The 11,533-nt window shown below is 35.6% G+C and overlaps 1 protein-coding gene across 2 annotated transcripts; it reads right to left on the bottom strand.

The window, feature by feature from the left end:
• Positions 1-462: 462 nt before the first annotated feature.
• On the bottom strand, positions 463-10,888 carry LOC135581308 (uncharacterized). 2 transcript variants are annotated; one of them, XM_065143542.1, is made up of 9 exons: positions 10,688-10,888; positions 10,114-10,194; positions 6,382-6,499; positions 6,189-6,283; positions 4,001-4,072; positions 3,443-3,769; positions 3,187-3,292; positions 1,363-1,543; positions 463-778 (listed from the first exon to the last, which is right to left on the bottom strand). In XM_065143542.1, the coding sequence occupies exons 1-9, from the start codon at positions 10,709-10,711 to the stop codon at positions 691-693; spliced, it is 1,092 nt and encodes a 363-aa protein (XP_064999614.1). In that variant the 5' UTR covers positions 10,712-10,888; the 3' UTR covers positions 463-690. The 2 variants fall into 2 exon arrangements, with proteins under 2 accessions (XP_064999614.1, XP_064999615.1); XM_065143543.1 differs by lacking the exon at positions 10,688-10,888 and having other exon boundaries at positions 6,382-6,497; positions 10,111-10,196.
• Positions 10,889-11,533: the final 645 nt, after the last annotated feature.

Raw genomic sequence — 11,533 nt, 5'->3', positions numbered from 1 at the left:
AGGTGGAGTGGACTGCGGAGGAAATTTACATTGAAATAAATACATGATAAAAACAGTGTGAGAGGGATGGAGCAGACAGAGATAATGGTGTGTGATGATGATTGCCAGAGGATCTTGATGCAAGGATCGATAAGAATGTGTAGACGAATGTACCAATACAGAAATATCAGATATGTTCTAAGCCATAGAGTAGACAATTCGATGAGTTCATATCTAACACCTCGTGCACTTTGCTACTGGACAACATGAGAAAATCAGATCACTTGCACATAGTTTCAGTTCATGTCCTTGACGATTCAAATGGCATGGAAAGCATTTATAGCATTCATTCAGCAAGCAGGCTTTCGTGGCAATCAAGACATGAGACTACATCAAAATGCCCAATCAGAGGCCATCAAGAAAATGGGCCATTAACATACAACAAAATTTACACTTCAAGGGTAAATAAATGTCCGTGATCCATGAAAGAGGGAACTGCAGAGAAATCTTTGTTAAAAATGATTTAAGAAGCAACTAATTCTTTAAACATATCCTGTAGTCAACACTTAAACCACACACTGTAGCATTGTAATGTTTGCTAAGCCTCCAGAAGTTCATAGGACTGGAATGGGCAGCATAAAAGACAAGAAATTGGTATTCTACAAAAACACCATCACATAACCCATGACCCAAAGAGATTAGACAGAGTACCTACTGGGGCTCATCTTCTGTTATGCTTACACTGAGACTGCGTTGTGCCAATCTGTAGTACAATATCCCCATTGTTGCCATGCATGCCCTGCTCATAAAAACAGTTCTTACGATAAGCTTGTTTGCTTGGAATATTATTTTGCAGTTACCATTATCAGTGATGAGAAACATGACTATGCAAGAACCTATTATTTCAAAACATGATGCTAAAATTATAAACATTAAACAACATTTTCACTTTATTTTACAAATGACAAACATGCTAAGCACTTAGAACATCCTGCATAAGTCTAAAATTTCAAAAAGCCAACGAGTTGAAGGCTTGCTCTTTTTCAACATCTACTGCTCACATGCTATCTTAGTCATTCAATGCAAAACTGATCAGACCAGAATTCCAGCAAGAGAGATAAATTTGTCTTCAACTTTCATGTAATTCTTGAATTTGAATGGATATGTATAAACATAGCAATAGAGATTTATGTTCAACTAACAAGCATGCAACTACAGGTAAATCAGACAACAAATTATTCAGGACAAATTCAACTGCTCAATCATAAAGAACATCACCACCTGATGAGACAGCAAATTTTCATTTCAGAACCCTTCTGATCTTTGTTCCCACAAATTGTCAAAATGAACTTAATATATGATAACAGAAGTAGGAGAAATTACATGATTGCCATGATGAGTAATATTTTCCTGGGGTCCATCCTTGAGGATCTTTGATGACGTATTCTTCCTTCTGGACCATTTGTGTTAGCTTCTTTGCGTGGTGGTGCAGTCACTGGTAGAGTAGGCAATGAACTTGACCAGAAAGGCAGCAACATCCTTAGAAGCTTGTGACGCACAGGACCTGCATTTGAAATCAAAATCATTTGGTACATTGATCCAAACCAAATCCACTTTACCATAGAAAACCAACTAGTATTGGGATGCCTGACTTAAAACAATCTGCTAACGTGATACCTCCTTTGTACTAGAAGGTCACTTAAATAAAATTTGTGCATCTACAAACCAACACTTGTTCCTTCGTATTGTAGCTGAACAGGGAAAAACATCATGTAGCATCCAAAAACGTTGGGACATTATGAAGATCCATTACTGTTATGCATCCAGGTGTAACAAATGTAGAGATTGGAAAACTCATATTTAGTGAGTTTTGGGCTTGCATCATAACAATGGTTCAATTTCCAACATTATTTAGTGAAGTTCAAGTAAATCATGTGCCCCATTATGTAATGTTAGTATTGGATTGGTGGTCTAAGGCATCTACTTTCAACCTGAATGTGGACAACAATGCCAACTAGAATTAAGCTGGATGTGTTAAGAAATTAGGATGTAACACGCCATAACAAGACTAAAATTAGTAACAAAAACTTCAGATGCTGCAATTAGAATTTGTCTTATTCTTGAATTCGCATTTAACTTGACAGATAGGTCCAACCATAATGTAAGTTACCTAGTCGATTGAAATTATAACACCCCAATTATCCCACATCAGAAGTGGGCAAGACTAAGATTGGCTTATAAGGCTCTGATAAGTATACTACTATCAACTTTAACTTAGGTATTTTGACCAATGATTTAGATCAAACAAAGATTATGGTCTAGTTAGCCTATTAGGCCGAGGCCGTGACATTTGATATCAAAACCAACTTAGTATTTGGGTATGATGAGGAGGCTCGAGTAGGAAAAGGTTACCCGTGGATGGAGTCAAAGGACTCGTCACAGTGTGGAGCTATCACTAGGCTATGCCTTATATACACCATGCTAGGGTTTCGTTTGGGCTATGCTAGGCCTTGACGAGGACGTCAAATCCTTGAGCGGAGGAAATTATAATACCTCGATTATCCCACATCGGAAGTGGACGAGACTAAGATTGACTTATAAGAGTCTGATAAGTGTACTAGTATCGACTTCAACTTAAGAATTTTTTACTAGTGGTTTAGGTCAAACGAAATTAATAGGTTAGTTAGCCTAACAAGCACGGGTCTTGACAAATATAACCCTTATTAAATTTAGTATAAAAGTGATATTATTTTTAAGATCTAGGAAAGATAAGAGTGTGAAATAGATGACTAAAGTAGCTATTTTATATCCATATTCATAGATGAAGAAAGACATAAATGAGAATTAGAGGAAAAGTGATAAGTAATTGAAAATATATATACACACTAATAAGTATTCACAATTTTTAAACTTCCTGCTGGTTTGGGCTACTTAAGGAAAATCTTAAAGAAAAATTGACATGCACAAAAAGGAGGCTAACAGAGCACAAAAACCATGCTATCTATCGGCAGAAAGGAGAATGCAATTGAAGTTGTATGAATGTAATTAAATAGAATGCACTTGCCACTTCAGGTCATTTATTTATTGAAAAATATCATATAGTAGTATTCGGATAATAAAAATAAGAATTGAAATACACAGAGATAACCAAGAACCTTCAATGAAATGAATAGACATTAAATGAAAGGGTCTGCTGTATTATCTTACCGCGTCGTGTATACTTTTTGCTTGTCCCATCTTCATCATCAGCATAATATGATGTTTCAGAATTTTGTCTGCCATGGTAAGTTGGCTTTCTTGCAGCAGCACCAGGCTGTATGAAACAGAGGACAAAAAATCAGATACAATAAACATTATAGATGAACTTGTGGAAAAAGCCACAGGATAGCAATATCCAAAACCACATCAAATATCATATATAAAGCTAGTTATTGTCTCAAATGTCATGGCTCAACAGACTCACACTTATCATAAGATGGGGCTCTTGATCTTGCATAAATTGGTTTTCTAACGCATTAGGACCGTCAACTTCAACAATCTCTGGTTCAAGCTTAGAAGAGCCCACTCCAATAGTAGAGTATAATTCTGAGTACTTATCATCTGTGACTGTTAAAGATAGCATGGGTTTTGAATCTTTAACAGAATTAACTGAACTTGCTCCACCTCTTTCAGTGTCTTCAACAGAAGACATGCGCATAATTGGTTCAGAAGCAAAAGCAGGAGGAGGAACACGGTTCTCTGCAGAAAGTGAAACTAGATGATTTCCAAATACATTTTTCTCCAGGCCACTCTGCAACACATGAGACAGAACACAGAATAGAGTTCAACAAGATGTGCATTGTGAATGACAAATGACAAATCTGTCACCTGCTTGATCACTCTGAGACAACAGTCTAATATAGAATAAAAGACATAACAAGGAACTAAAGGATGATAAGCTGGGTATCTTGACAGGAAAAATGTTACCACATAAAGTTAGAAATTTGTAAGTGAGACATAATTTACGAAAAAACAAGCTTACCTGGATTATTGCTTCCTTAAGCTTTAAGTGGAGATGAGATCCCGTATCTTTTATGCTTACAGGGGGCCATATCTGTAACAAGTTATTAATTAAGAGGAAACAAGTTCATAATTGATTTTCAGCACAGACATTATCTAAGGATCATAGTGTAAAAACAAAGATCTTGATAACTTAAGGCTGAAAGGAATCAACTTTGTAACTTGTCAAACAAAGGTTTCAGCAAAAACTTCATAAGCTCAATAATTGTATGGGTCATGGAATGCATCATTAGGCTCTCAGTCTTTTACAAGTAATAAATAAGAAGAACATTAAAACACAGACTAAAATTGTCTTCAGCTAGGGTATCTTTGAATAAATGGAATCTTCTCAATGAGCAGTATGGAAATTTTGCAGAAGGATGAGCCAAACCAATGAATAAACCTTTTCAACAAGGCTTGAACGTGTTGGATTACATTTACAAGAGACCACAGCTTTTTTTCAAAGAAAACTACAAGGGAGCAAGTTATGGACACATCAGACAGATTATAGTAGTAGCACTAATGGAAAAAGTTGTCCAACATAAGTGTAAACTAAATGGAGTAAGTGGAATAGCATAAAAAGACAGATGGTTGATTTCCATCGGCTTGCTCGGGTCACTTGAGCTCTGATAATAAAACTACCTAGACCTAATCCAAACCACCAGCAAGTCCAAATTCACAAACCATAATCTAAATCAGGTTACCAGTACCAAACTGGCTGATCAACTTCACCTGATCCACTTTATTATTTGTTCACCAGTCCTTCCCTTTCCCAGTCAATGTCACCACCTATATTGTTTAAGTTCGTGGATAGTCAATGATATGCGGACTTTGTTGCCTTGAACAATCACAAACACAACAAAGCTCAATGCCTTCTTCATATGGCTGAATCTACACCAGGAAACCGAACAAGATTTGGCCAAAATTTCCAGAATTTCAACCATTTAGGCCACCTGATTCCTGGTTTAACTCAGGTGGTTTAAAGCGAAATTAATTTCAGTTGAAAGTAGTCAATTAGATTTTTTTTTTTAGTTTTTACTCTTGGCATTGTTTATTTAAGATTAAGGAGAGTCACCAGGTGAACAGAGGTCTAATACAACAGGCATACATTGAGGTTGCTCCACGGCAACCTAGGTATCAAGAGTTTAAGCCACAAATTAACTTTGCTTGCAAGGGTAAGGTTACACACATTAAGTGTCCCTAGACTTTGCAATGATAGGAGCTTCATACATCGAACTGCCGTCCCCCAACAAAAACTATTGTTTCAGAGTGTCAAATAACCAGCTCAGTCAAAGGAGTTAAGCACATAACTGTGGTTCTTCGACGAGGATTAAATTTAAGCAGCCGCTCTCATCTCCTTTGCTAACCTAGAGAATCTAGTTGATTAGCAGACTTAGCAACCAAACCAAAAAGAATGGAACTAAATTAGTTAACCTATTCTTCTTTATCTTGGTTATCTAACCACAAACCAAAATACAGCTTGAAAGTTTTTCCGGTCAATATTGTTTGTAATTGAGAAAAGGTAACTATGAACAACTTTCAGCAGTTTTAGTTTTTAAATGCATATAAAACTAAATAAGTTACAAGGTTCTGATGTCTAAAAAAGTTAAAAGAAGCATTAGACTAATTCCTTGAGTTTGCTCAAACTTTCAGATATTGTACTACTACAATTTCCTAAAAAGATTATTAAGGATGTTTGAACTCAAACAAGACCATCATGCAACTTTAAAAATTTCCAGTACTTTCAATCTAAATCAGCAAACAGTAAAATACTGTATTAAAACAATGCTTCTTCATACTATTCTATGTCCTTTCTTCTCCAGTTAGTTTTAATTATTTTGATCTCTTTATGATTTTTATATTTTTTCCGCACTTGTATAACAAAATTTAAAAATCAAAACTATCAAAATTCAATTTGGAACTGCTAAAAAACTAAAACCACTACAATGTTGAAAATAGAACTACAAATATTTGGCTGAAACTGTAGTTCAAACTAATACTTAAAACATTACTAAGACAATTGCACACACTACAGATGAACAGATTAAATCATATGCATTCATTCACGTCTTGTCTTTTGAGGGGTAAAAAACATTGTCTTAACCCATCACTTGCCATCTGAATTCTGTTCTGCAACCAACAAAATGAAAGGATTTGGTGGTATAACTTACAGGGGAAGAACATGCAGGACAAACATATCCTGCAGGGGCAGTTTGAGGTGGGAAGCTTTTGATATGTGAGACCAAGCAATGTGTGTGCATAAGATCTGAAATCAGAAAAACACAGCAATTAACATATTGTGAAATAAGCAACTCAGATCTTTAAGAAATACAAGTATAGATGTAAAGTGAAAAGTTAACATACGCAAGCAACCCAATCGATTAGTTTGATCACTCCCGGCTTCCAATGCAGCATTGCACAAACAGCACATTGGTGGCCAGTCATACTCCCCATCAACTACCCAATCAGAGTATTTTTTTACCTAAAGATTAAGAAAACAAGAGTGATCTTTCCTCAAAATAGAATTTCTCATATAAATTAAGCAATCGGAACAAAAGTCATTGTATCAACTATATATCTGTTATCTAATACTTGTTGTGAACATTTCAATAGTATATTTATAGCATACGAACATGTTGATTTATGTTATTAAGGAAAGGCACGATATCATGTGGAGACATACAAGAATTTTCCTACTTAGATTTTTGCAGTATAAATTGTATTCCTCAAAAATTGGCAAAGTATCATGCCTAGGAATTGGAGTCCACATAAGCTAACTAAATCATCAATACCTATCAGAATTGATTTTCTTGGGGAAAGACTGCAAATGAAAGACATTCAATTTCACCTAAAAAAAAAACAGAATAATCCATGAATACTAAGTATAAGCAGGCAGGTAGGATTTTCAGAAAAAATCCCTCCGAGTTTTACTCACTCTAGGTACATTGATAGATGGACACCTAAGAAGCACAAACATGGACACAAGACATGAACACAACACCACGAGGACACGGCAACACATCATTTTAAAAAAAATTGGGATACGGACACGGCAAGGACACATATTTTTTAATACCCACACACACATATATTATTTTATTTACATGAGTTTTATATATTACTCAAATTATTATATTTTACAATTTATTCAAATTATTATAATAATTACAGTTTATTCAATTTATAGTTTATTCAAATTACTATAGCAATTTAATCAGGGATTCAGAAACAGTAAAAAAACAGATAAAAAAAAGGTTAATAATATGTTAACAGTTTAATCAGAAGCAGTAAAAAAACTAAGGTTAAAAAAATAGGTTAATAATATGTTTCAGAAGCAATAAAAAAACCCAGATTAAAAAAAAAAGAAAGAATAAAAAATAATAATATGTTAATAATGTTTATAGCAGTAAAAAAAAGCTAAACATTAGTAAACGGTATATGCCTATACGAGATACCTTCGGCTTGCGACACCACATGGTTAAGGAAGAAGCTCTACAGAGGGGTGTAACTTCAGTGCATAATTCCGCCTCTATTGAGGGGCTCTCGGGGCATATGGTCTGACAATGTGCAGTGACAGCACACGACTTTACCTTTGCAAAGGGGTGCTCAGGGCGAATGGTTCGACGACAATGCGCAACTTTGTCTTTGCAAAGGGGCACTTGGGGCAGCACGGCATGCAAAGGCAACACGCAACTCTACAGAGAGGCACTCAGGACGAATGATCCGATAGTGCACGACGACAACGAAGGGAAGCTAAGCCGATGAGGAAGAAGGAAAACCCATGATGTGCCAAGGTTCACTCGGGACAAGTGGTATTTAATGTTGAAATCCTCCCTGAATCCGTGAGGAAGAAGGATTCCGGAGGTTCTCGATGTCTTCGCATGCGACCACCAAGTTGGACTCGAAGGTTCCCTAATGCCTCCGTAGACGACCACCGAGTCAGACATGTGAACGACATATCCAACAAATTAAACAAATAAAAAATAAAAAAGACATGTGTCAGGTCATGCTAGAGATGAATCCGTGTCGGACATAGGTACGTCACCCAAATCACCATGTCGATGCTTCAAATGGACACCCCACTTAAATCACTTTAGGTACACATAGTAGGATGAAGCTGAAAAAATGCAATATGATACTTGCAAGACAAAAAAAAATTGCGAACTAAAAAACACTCAAATTTAACTTTTGTTTGTAGTAGTAGTGGTCATTTTCATCACTGACTTATTAAGCTTACCAACAACAAGTTGGAGCACATGGAATGAATATTGTATCAAGATGAAATAGAAGTCGGGCCACTGAAAATATACAACACAATGAACAACTTATATATTTGCATACTGTACAGAGTAATGGCATCACAGACCAACAAAGTAATATGTAGCAGTAGGTTGGACAAATGTAAGCGGAGAGATGCAAGGTGTTAAGCAAGCAACATATTTCTTAAGTAGACTAAACAGAATGCATCAGGAGGAAATATAGTATAAGGGTTAATGAATTAAAATTTTGTACTTGAGTAATCAATCATTGACATACAAACAAAAATCTGAAAAAGTTCTTCGGTAAAATGGTAAAACAATCTTTTTAATATCCTTTAAAAAGATCCACAGAAACAGTGAAATGGATTGGTGAAAGAATACTCATTGATTGAGATGGTATTATAAATCCGAGGAAGTTCATTGACAAAATGGTCCGAGAAAATTTTCAATTTCCTTTGGAAAAACCATGAGAACAGTAAAAAGATAGTTTTATTCAATCAAATTGTAAGCATCAGGTTCAATTTTAAATGGATTGAATAACATTCTAAGAAAAAGTTAAGATATATATGTTCTAAAATCATAGTAAGGAAATTAGATAAAATCCTGAAATCCTAACAAAATCTAAAGCCTGTGAATAATATATCCATGTAACATGACTTTCAACCAATAGCTAATAACTAATGAACAATATCTGCATTTTCATATCATATACAGCAAAGGTTCACTCATCTAAATGTAGGTATTTACAATTGTCCTAAGTTAGAGGTCTTCAAGTCTAGATCAGACTGAAGTTCCAAATCAGCATAGATCCCTGATATTGGTTCAGGAAAAGTATATTCTGATATTATCAAGAATTTCCCTGATCAAGCATCAACCAATATTTGAAACCTTGTATGCAGCTTCTTAAATGTAGAGAAACATTTAGAAGAAGTTGCATCATGAGTACTCCTAATGGTAATAATTATTTAAAGACTCCGGATCAAGAAATTGATAAGCATAAACTTGGTGAAGAAATTGATATATAGGAATTTTATCCGATAGAATGTACAAGCTGGTGCAATATGCCTCAGTGCTCTGGTAGAATTATAGTTTAATACAGTAGTATCATAGTACTATTATACCAATATACAGCACATTCCATATGCACCATTACTGCAGAGGTTACTTTAGTACTGGCTGAAATAACATAAGTTGTAAACACCATGAATACCTACCATGCAACAAGATTAAACGTTCATGTGCTGTTTCCAGACTTTTTTTTCTCTTTCAACTTACCTAAAGCTTTGGATACAACATATTAGTTTTCCCACATCATTTATTATGTTCTAGATGCCATTTGTTATGCTTATTGCTTTTTACTTCATTTTTCACCATACATAGATCTCGAAGTAGAACAGCCACCAAGGAAATTTGCCCATGAGATGGGCTAGCACAAAAAAAAAAACAGATTCCAACCTGTGGTGCTAATCGATTGTTAATCCTTAATGCAATGAGCAGTAGTTCACAAAATTTGTCCATGAGAAAGATCACATGTATAAACTCCAACTGTTGGAGAAAATAAAAGGATATTCCATGTCACTGACTTGCAAACCTTGATGGAGCTTTTAGGATGTTAATTGACATCCTAGTCGTTGTAAATGAGCTGACTAACCCACAATTCTGGTCACAAGAGCAAGAAAACAGTCGTCCACAATTAACTATTAACACTACATTAAATAGGACTTCAGAATAAATCAAAAGAGTTGTATATGGCAGGTTTACAACCCTAGTTACTATACGTAAGGTAGTGACATACTTATAAATGTCCAGGCACAGAATAACAGGTTGAGATGATTACCACGCAGATCTGATGTTCCGGGAAACATATGCAGTCTCCACAAACGGGAACCTTGTGGACAAAGCAATAAAGCCTGGTTGCCTGCAACCGAATCCTCCATTAGTTTCAAGAAAACAACACAACCCAAAAAATCAAATGCGTGATACTCTAGCATTAGCAAACAAACGGGACACTCTCTACTGAAAGGAACCGAACAATCAACGGAAACCAATATCTTCTCTGAATCATGATAAAACTACCAAAACCTAACCCAAAAATAGATGTCCTACCATTAGAAAATCTTTCAGATGTTAAGAAGATATAGTTGAAACAAATCCAGTTAAAAGAAGTTATCGAACGAATGCTTGATAGATCCATCCCTACAACTTAACAATTTCAGTCAGAAAACTGCGCTATCTATCTCCAATAATTCGCAAAGGGTACTTCAAATCCCGAATCGCGTAGCTCTCCAAAGGTCCAAATCCGATTGTAACCCGATTGAAGGATCGAAGAGGAAGGGCGTGAAACGAAAACTACCACATCCTGGTGTCGAGCGAGGGCAACGAGATGACTAATGGAATCGGATCGGGGCTACCTTGCGGCATTTGCAGACGACCATCGCATCAATCGACGATCCCGGGAGGAGCGGCGAGAGACGGAGCTAAAAAAGGATGGGAGCAAAGCTTGAGATTAGACTGATTCGACAACGACAAGATGAAGCCCGGAGGGGAAGAGATCTGGGGAGCGAAGGAACGACGAGCTGTAAGACGCCGAGGGCCAGGAGAATGGAATTAATTAATAGTCGATATAAGTAAATTGAAACCCGGACTGCGGAGTGAGACGAGTGCGTCCGTTTCGGGATCTGGGGAGAAAAGGAGAAATCAGGACCGTTCGATTATGATCGTGAGACCATGATAAATAGCCGAGTCAGAATTTATATATCGTGGAAATAAAAAGAAAAAATTCGGAGATCGCAGCCGTCCAATTCAGATCGCATGGCCTGATTACTCCTTTTTGTTAATTATGTGTAGAAAATTTCTTAATTATTCACTAAATCTTCTACAAAGTTTTTATATATATATCTTTTTTATAAAAAATAAGTAGTGAAGATGAGATTCGGGCTTAGCATCTTACGATATATTATCAAAGTCTCTATCAACTAATCATGTACAAAATATCCACTATGTATAAGATATTTACTAATTATTTTTAAAATATTTGATATATATGAAGTATGAGAAACTATAAATATTTATTTTTACTATACACGAAATATATATTAATTAGGATATACTATTTAAAAATAATAATAAAAATTATTATATCAAATGACGTACATGATGAGTGCGATATATTGTCTCCTTTCATCCTGAGTAATGAATTGCTTCATTCAGATGAGTGCGATGAATTTGGATTAAAAACTATTTTTCTCGAAAAATAT

This window comes from Musa acuminata, chromosome BXJ3-3, assembly GCF_036884655.1.
Source record: "Musa acuminata AAA Group cultivar baxijiao chromosome BXJ3-3, Cavendish_Baxijiao_AAA, whole genome shotgun sequence".
Classification (NCBI taxonomy): domain Eukaryota; kingdom Viridiplantae; phylum Streptophyta; class Magnoliopsida; order Zingiberales; family Musaceae; genus Musa; species Musa acuminata.
This window is presented reverse-complemented; position numbering and strand designations above follow the sequence as displayed.

Excerpts from the sequence above, each read along its gene's own strand:
- LOC135581308 (XM_065143542.1), bottom strand. The coding sequence starts at position 10,711 with ATGGTCGTCTGCAAATGCCGCAAG. Across the intron at positions 10,195-10,687 it reads TCGTCTGCAAATGCCGCAAG|GCAACCAGGCTTTATTGCTT; the intron begins GTAGCCCCGATC and ends ATTCGGTTGCAG. Across the intron at positions 6,500-10,113 it reads CGGAACATCAGATCTGCGTG|GTAAAAAAATACTCTGATTG; the intron begins GTAATCATCTCA and ends CTTAATCTTTAG.